Source organism: Limulus polyphemus, unplaced genomic scaffold (assembly GCF_000517525.1).
Source record: "Limulus polyphemus unplaced genomic scaffold, Limulus_polyphemus-2.1.2 Scaffold2145, whole genome shotgun sequence".
In the NCBI taxonomy this organism is placed as follows: domain Eukaryota; kingdom Metazoa; phylum Arthropoda; class Merostomata; order Xiphosura; family Limulidae; genus Limulus; species Limulus polyphemus.
Genome location: NW_013667755.1, coordinates 47535 through 56184, shown reverse-complemented (window position 1 = coordinate 56184; position 8650 = coordinate 47535). Strand labels below are relative to the sequence as shown.

The window sequence follows — 8650 nt, the reverse complement described above, 5'->3', positions numbered from 1 at the left end:
GTGTTAATGGATACTCAAGAGCTGACTATTAAAAACGTTAAGTCAAGTTAACTCTAGAGTTTTAACATCATTCATTGCCAAGTTGGAATTTTATCTTGAAAAATACCTTTTTAATGGTTTTATCGCCATAGTTTTGCGTCAATCCTGCTTGTTGTTGGGTGTTCTTTAACTATTGAATACACACTAAGCCTAAGAAAGTAACAATTGTTTTTAACGTATTTAAGGGGGAAAATATTGAAAACCTTATTTCAGCATCGTAGAAATTGTTGTATGATTTGATATAAGCAACTCAAAGTATCATAAAATAGGATGTTTGAACATTTAACTCCCAGTGTTAAGAAAGAAAATTTGATTAATTTAACTGGATTGAATATTCAAAAAGTAGGCCCTGTGTACTAAAATCTATTTTGTTCTTCTACTTGTTTCCAGTGGCAAGCGAACTTTCCGTCGCTTCCAACCACCACCAGGAGATTTCAACAATGTCGATCTTGTTTACGCTTGGCTTAACATGAAAAACGCCGATTATTTGAAAGAACCGATTAATGTAGTGAAAACTCCGTATTAAAGAAGGTAACCATCGAATATATGTTTACGTATTAAAGTTCTACACTGATATGCAGAAGTAGAACAGCAGGTCTTCTGTAGAATAAACTATAGACGTAATCGTTGTCTTATATATCCATTCTTCCAAATTCAAGTTAACATTTCAGCTAATGTGAAACAGCGTATGCATCATGAAGATTAGGTTAAACATAATTATATGTTATGAACTTAATAGGTAAAAAAAAAAAATCTTGGTAGCAAACTTTATGTAAGATTAAACACGCCCTTGACGGCTAGACCACAACAGTTGTTTGTAATACATTACTATTCTCGCTTTCGATTTAATTTTGCGCCCTCTATTTACAGCAATGAAATACTTAGAATCTCTATTTTCGGTAAGTGGTTTCGGAGTTATATAGCAAGCACTATTTGTTACTGTGGGTATAAATACCACGTTTTTATAAGACCGACCATATCACTGTATTATTTAATTGGGTAATAATTAATATATATACTAATACTAATTAGTAAAGTAAAAAACTGGCTATAAAGTCAAACTGGACAAAGAAGCCAAGTTATCGTATTTTCAACATCAAATATTTCTGGCCAGTTTAAATAAAATTAATAATTTTATACCTAGTTCGCAAAGATAACCGAACTACCTGCGATTGTAAGCAAAATGGTTAAAGTAATCTTATAATAAATGCATTCTTCTTTCAATCTATAAGTCTTAAAAACTAACTGGTAATTCGTAATTTAAATAAGCTGGAAATATGTTTCACAAATAATTTCACATTTTACCGAGACATGAAATTTAATACTCTATAGAAATAAGTTTTAAATTACCGTGTTCGACAAAACAAACAAACAAAAAGCATTGCGTTATAGCTCCTATAGCGTGTATTTTAACTAGTTTTTTCATTATTTTTAATTCTTAAAAAACATTCTGCATCGTGTGATAATTTAAAAACAGCGGTAATTAAATCTTTGGGTTATGTTGCTGAATTATCATACTAATACAAAAGAATGGCTTGAAATAAAATAATATATTATTTTATGCAAACTTGTGATGCTCAAATCTATATCCGTACATCCAAAAATAACAACAGCTTATTTATTTTCAGGCCAACAAAACCTCAGTTTAAACACACATACACACACACAAAAAAAAGAAGTTTGGATATGATGTCCAACATGACCCAGAAACTTTATTTCTTCTTTATTGATGTCATTTGTTATTCTAGACGAGCCAATTACCAGGTTAATGTAGCACTTGTACAGATAATAAATGTGTTCTACCGATGTCAACGTTTGCGAGTCATTACTAAACTTCGGTCCATCCGTTTACGTTATTTTCCACGCAAGTCAACGAGTTGAATCAGTAACTGAAAATATTAAGTTTATATTACTTTCCAAAGTTGATATCTCAGTTTATACCCAGAATCGTTTGTTGAAATTATACGATATTTATATTAAAAAAAATCAAAGTAACTGTCACAAATACCAAGTTTTAAAAGTTGCTCACATTCACAAAACTTTCCGTAAAATCCGTTAATGGTTGTCGTATTTTGTGAAACTATCTACAAGACAATACGTCTTTTAACGAGCCCCCTCATCCCTAATTGGTGAGTTTTCACGTGTTGCTTAAAGCACGCCATTACAATGTATTAATAATCATTGTTCAAGATATTACACAGAAAAATTATATAATTTTTCCAGTTCCTGTTAAAAACAAGTTAACACAATTTCAATGTTCGTTAGGGTCACCCAGTATATCCTGTAACTTTGCAAGTAGTACGAGTACACGTGCAGAAAGAAAGTGCACACCCACTAAAAGAATATGAAAAACCATGATGTAATTTTCAGATATTTTTATTATACAATATTTACAGTTAAGATTACCAACACAATAACGATTCGTACGTTTTTTTTTTCTTTTCCTTTAAAGATTTAGTTGTGAATAACACACTAAATATTTGTGCTTCTGGTGTCTCTACATAACCTACGACCTGAATTTTACAATTAGTGATATTCTAGTAAATGTGATTTATAGACATCTCTCCGTGCAAGTAGATTAGACTACAATATTAACTGAACAACGATAGAGGGTGTTAGTTACTTAATATCTTTGAGAATATACTTTTTTTTTCTAAGGTTATTCAATGGTATCGTGAAATATTAAATAAAATATGGTCAACTAGTACTACGAGACTGCAATAAATAAACTATAAATAATCAATAGTTTAATTTCAGTTTAATCAAACCTATTCTAAGTTAATGTAAAAAGACACAAAACTAACATGGCGGCAAACTGGGAATCAGTAAAACGAGACCCTTCACCTATTTAATTCTAATAACTTGGGTTTTTCCAGTTAATAGTTGATGTAAATATTTTCATACAATTGACTATTATTTGCGTTCTGTCCACCACGAGCCAATCGAACTCCGGGCGTTGTAAGTACGTAAACTTACCGTGAAGAAAACAAAACAGAAAAAAGCAGCCTCGCGCACACAAACCAGCAAGATAGCCGATTTCTTGTCCAGTGCGCTTCAAAAAAGTATAACAAAATTTACACAATTCTTTTTATAACATTCAAAACTGTACTCCAACAGAGTAATTTACCTTATCAACCACAACTATGGCCTTCTTTTCGGTAACTTTTGGAATTTCCGAGTAAGAAAAATGTAACTAATTTGGTTATAAAAAAGGGAAGAAAAAGGTAAACATATAACATACAACTGTTATATAGGCTAACAGAATCTCCTAAACTGTATAGTTTTAAAAATCGTTGACAAAAATACTGAATCATATATCTAATTCTTTAAAGATTTGAACATGAAAACACCAATTACTGCATTAGAAACGCGTCTTACGGCTAGCACTATTCATCGAGACAATATAAACATGTTAAACTACTTAGCCTTACAAAGACACGTGTTTCGGGATAATGCACTACAACGTTCTAACTGCTCATTCTTCAACCACATTTTGTCCAAAAAAAAACCCTAGGTTAAACACTTTAATACTTGAAATAAACATCAAAACCAAATCTCAAGTGATTCCTGTTTAAAAAGGTGTTTTTAGTGACATCTGTAAACACCTATCAGACAGGAGACAATAATTTCGTCCCATATTCTTAACTATTTTTACTAGGTCTTCCGAAGGTCACACACTTTTTTTAACTGTTGCATAATTTTAACAATGCATGTATTATATCACAGAGGTGACCAGTTAACACCACATTTTATGTACATAGTAGTTGAATTCAAATAGAGATCTAAACACTATTACTGTAACTTGGTATTCAAAACAAAATTCCGTAGACATTTTACTTAAACAATTAAATGTGGAAAGTAAAAAAAAAAGAACTTAACAAGTAATAAACCTAAGTAAAAGTTATAAACTCCATCATGGTTTTACTCCAGATTTTTCAACTTAAATTTGGAAGAAAACATTCACTACTGACCATCCCCGTGAAGCCTATTTTAAAACATACTAATAAATGGAACGTCTTACACAGTTTATTATCAAAATAATTAACAATGCTCTTGATTACTGACAGTGAAAATCAACAAGATACTGCAAACTTCATACATCTTCTAACTACAACACTAATTATTTCACAACCTTTAAACAAATTAAACGGAATATCCTAAGCCTAAAGAAAAAATAATGGAATAATGTGCTGAAACTAAACAAGCTGACTAGACTAACTTGGTGTTAAAATCTATTATCAGTGAAAGGCTAGATATTCCTACCATTAGCTCCATGCATTGATTACCTTTAAACAATACAAAGCTTGAATGAAACAACTTCAAAATTCAGTTAGCAAACATTAAACATCTCTTCAGTTCATCTTCTGGTGGAAAAAAAACAAATCACTATCCAGTAAGCACTTATAACAGAATGATGAAGCACACCGAGGGCAATAAAGAGTTGGAAAATATTTCTAGTTTACTTTCATAGTTACTTTGAGCATTTTTTGTAAGGAACAGTTTTCTATGTTACTCTGTAGCCAGTTAGTTCACCAATTGAGTTAACTTTTCGGAGACTAAGTATACAATGTTACAATCAACTTTTCTGTCCAAAAATGAATCAAGAAACTGTGCTACACTTTCATTTCAAACAACAACAAAGTTTCTATGTGTGTGTTGCATTCACAACACTATCCAAGTCTATTTTAAAATGAAACAATGAATTCCCATCACACTGCATACCAGAAGATTACAAACTTTCATAATTATACATAAAAAAATCCATATACAAACAATGCAGTGGCAAAGAAAGACAACCCAGAAATTACGTGTCGAGTTTATTTTCATATCGAAGCAGAATGTATCACACTGTATTGCAATTCAAATGCCTTATAAACCAAGAAATGCTGTGTTTGTTTAGTCATCACAAAGAAATACACAATATAACAACTAAATGATGCAAGAACATACAAGATCCAGCAAACATTTAGTAAAGATAACTCCTGTGAATATCTGATACGGTTAGCACTAATGTCACTGAACAACTCCTGTATTAGGTGCTACTACTGTAGGCTATTATTTAGAGTTGCAGAAATGCACTGTTAAAAATATCATTTATCCGATGAAAGAATGGCTTAATAGTACAATAGAAGTAAAGGTGAAGAGTTTATAATTTTTTTTTTTTTCTAAGACAAAGGAGAAATCAAAATTAACTGTGAAACTAAAAGGTTTCATTTTCGGTGAGACAAATTTGACTTTTATCAAAAACAAACAAAATTACATTAATTAAGACATTTTGAAACAAAACGAAGACACTTTTAAATTTGAAAAGAAACTGTAGAGAATTAAATTTTGATGGAGAAGAAACGTTTGTTTGGATTACAAAGGAAAACATCAGAATTACACCAAAGTGACAAAAAATACAATTATGTGTATGGTTTTCTACTTAGCTATACCACCATGCACCCCCACTTTGTGTTGTAAATTTGGTTTCTTTCCTGGTGATAAAATATAATCAGTTAGTCTTTGGTGTTATTAATAACTTTCTGTTTCTTATATCCTACTAAAACTACTCTTGAGAGGGTGCATTTTCAAATTTCACCAAACCTAAACTTCAAATAAATAAAACACACGGAACTCTAATAATTTAACTACAAAGTCTGGCACAAAATCTTTACAAAACGTAGATAGAGATGACCATTTTCAAACAGTCCATTGCTTTAGTCCACTAATAATCTATTCCTGGATGACACATTTTAGTGCTTCTGTGGTGGTGACTCAAAGTGATACCAAGAACCAAATTTTAGTCTCAATTACAGCAACTCTAATTTTTTCTTATTTTTAACTCTTTTTCGTTCCTTTTCCTCGCTGAGTCAGACCTTCAAACCTCTTGAAAGTATAGTTAATGAACACCCAATCTTTGTATCCAGACTGCTCATCTGTGGTTGTAGGTGGCGCAGCAGCTGCACGAGGAAAAAAATTTGTTTTATCTTGTCCAATCAAATTGCAAGCAGTAAAAGCATAAAAAAAACTAAAACAGAAAATAAACTGAATAAATAGTTTTATAAAAATTTCACATTAATCCGTGCTAATTAATATTATACTTTTTTTTAGAAATGTCATAAGAAACTCAGAAACTAGAATTAACAGCAAAGGTTATGCTTAATTTAAATCACGTTACTGTATCTGTATACCATCTTCAATAATAACTTTATTGACAAACGTTCTATACCCTCAGTATTATAACTGCTCTCTAGCATTAGAATATAACGAAAACTTTATGCACAGTAAAGAAAAAAATTTTTTTCTAAACAACTGTGGAATATATCCGAACTAAATATGATATGTGAACTCCTCTTTGTGTTTATCTTTCACATTCCTTGTCATTAAAAAACTGTACAGTTTAAGCATTGCAACTTTGTTAATTACTACCTCATTTTGTAAGGATTTGCATATTCTCTAAAAGTATCAACTTTTTAAAGTTATTTAGGAAGGTGTTTCATCTACATAATCACTCTCTCAAGAACATCCTACTGGTGCCACTTTTCACTCACCCATTAAATAATATTATATGATCCATCTTGAACATCCTACTGGTGCCACTTTTAACTCACCCATTAAATAATATTATATGATCCATCTTGAACATCCTACTGGTGCCACTTTTCACTCACCCATTAAATAATATTATATGATCCATCTTGAACATCCTACTGGTGCCACTTTTAACTCACCCATTAAATAATATTATATGATCCATCTTTTTTGTTTTCCATAATTATTTGTTCAAATAAAAAATTATTAGATCTTAAAAAAAAGCCTTCTCATAGAAGTTAAGATGCTGGAAAAAATTATCAACACAGAAACAAGTACTCAAATTTAAAGTTCAGATCATAACAAAGTTAATTCATTACACGCCAATGCAGCATAACAATAAATATAACCCTTTATCAACACAAATATCATATAAAGAACACATGGAAAAAAACATTATAACGTACTGTAAATATTTAAAGATACTTGAAATGAGGTACTGGACTACCTAAATAAAATACAAATAGGTTTGAAGAAACTAAATAAGCATGCAACAGCCTATTCCAGAAGTGGACTTTTAAATAATTAATATATATTTTAGATCAAAGCAAGCTACCTATGTTTATACAGTTAAAGAACTGTCAAAACAAAAGCTTATTACGTTAAGACACAACACAAAGAAGATAATTTATATTTCAGTTAATGTTGGCCAATAGAAATGAACTATGAAACCTAAAATGCAGAACAAGAACTTATTTAGAACTGTCCAGTAAGGACAATTGGTGAACCCTAATGAAACAGTAACTCTGTGTCAGATTTCAATAGTCATTAGTAGCACTAGCCAATGTCAAATACTGAGGTTTAAATATGAATACTTGGGATACTAACCAAAAATAACCAGGATTATATATCTGAATAGTCACCATATAAGAGGGCTTTAAGTATATGCAGTTAGTCCAAAAAAATTCCAGAATAATTTCACAATATATATATGCCCCCTAACAGTTTTTAAATTGGAAAACTCACCTTCAAATCATATAAATTACTGTGCAATGTGTATTACAGATAAGATATGAAACAATGGTTTTGCTTAACCATATAACACAAAGTAATTCAAGTGGTTCAGTTAAAGCAAGTCAGCTCAAGTGACCTAATTTCTACAACCACTCAGGTGCACGATTTTACTTTTACAAAACTACAAGAGCTTGTTTACACTGCAAACACTAATTCATTTAGTCAAAGTAAAAAATAAATAAACTTAAATTAATACTATACCACGGTTACTTAACCAGATTACTTTTGAAACCCAAAAGTTCACAAATAATTTGTACTATCATACATTTAAATGGTTAGTTTATGCAACATTTCACTTAAAAAACAAAAATAGCCAATTAATTATGCACAGTTTGATTTCCTTCTTTACTGGTTCGAGTAAAATTTTATACAAAAAAAAAAGTAAGAGTCGAAACAAATACTTACGAATCTTCAAATCTACATCTGGAAATTCATCAAAATTAGAAGTGTCGTCTATACTCTTTACTTCTACAGGTATGGCAGCAGGTCTTTCTCTATAGAAGAGAGAGAGAGAGAAAAGAATTATTCAAAAAAACTAAACGACAACCTTGTGTCTTACATAGATCAATCTTACAATTACCTACTTAACTGAAATACATTTGTGTTACTATTCTTAGAAGCAAACACTATTAAATGCAATATTTGGCCTTTAGGTTTCACATGCTTGCATAAAAATTTATGGCAAAATAATATTGGCGACCACGTAATATTTCCTTTGGAAGCAGACTGTTCGTGGTCAAAAATAGGAAATAATGACATATCTGAAAAAATGTTTCCCCTTTTTTCTTAAATTTTCTCATTCATAACTTTGGCACGTGTGCAACATGATTGATACAAGAACAACTAATCAATGCGACTCATCATTCCAGAAGAGTCAAACTTTAAAGTACAATTATTTCACTTGCAGATCACTAGCAATTTTCTTTCATGATTTTAACTACAAATAAACATTAAATAAATATTTGGTTTGTTTTGTTTTGAATTTTGCGCAAAGCTACATGAGGGCTATCTGTGCTAGCCGTCC

The 8650-nt window shown here is 30.8% G+C and overlaps 1 protein-coding gene and 1 long non-coding RNA gene across 2 annotated transcripts in view; one reads left to right on the top strand and one right to left on the bottom strand.

Moving 5' to 3' along the window:
• Positions 1-435: 435 nt before the first annotated feature.
• Positions 436-1845, top strand: LOC111087432. The gene is made up of 2 exons (XR_002612123.1): positions 436-570; positions 1668-1845. It is a non-coding gene; the product is annotated as an uncharacterized LOC111087432 (long non-coding RNA).
• A 554-nt stretch (positions 1846-2399) lies between these two features.
• The window catches only part of LOC106466085 (serine/threonine-protein kinase tricorner-like), a 34990-nt gene continuing 28739 nt past the window's right edge, over positions 2400-8650 (bottom strand). Inside the window, exons 10-11 of the mRNA XM_013926328.2 lie at positions 8032-8120; positions 2400-5981 (exon numbers count right to left, since the gene is read on the bottom strand). Coding sequence (XP_013781782.1) covers positions 5860-5981; positions 8032-8120 — 211 coding nt within the window. The 3' untranslated portion in view covers positions 2400-5859. The remainder of the gene's footprint in view (positions 5982-8031; positions 8121-8650) is intronic.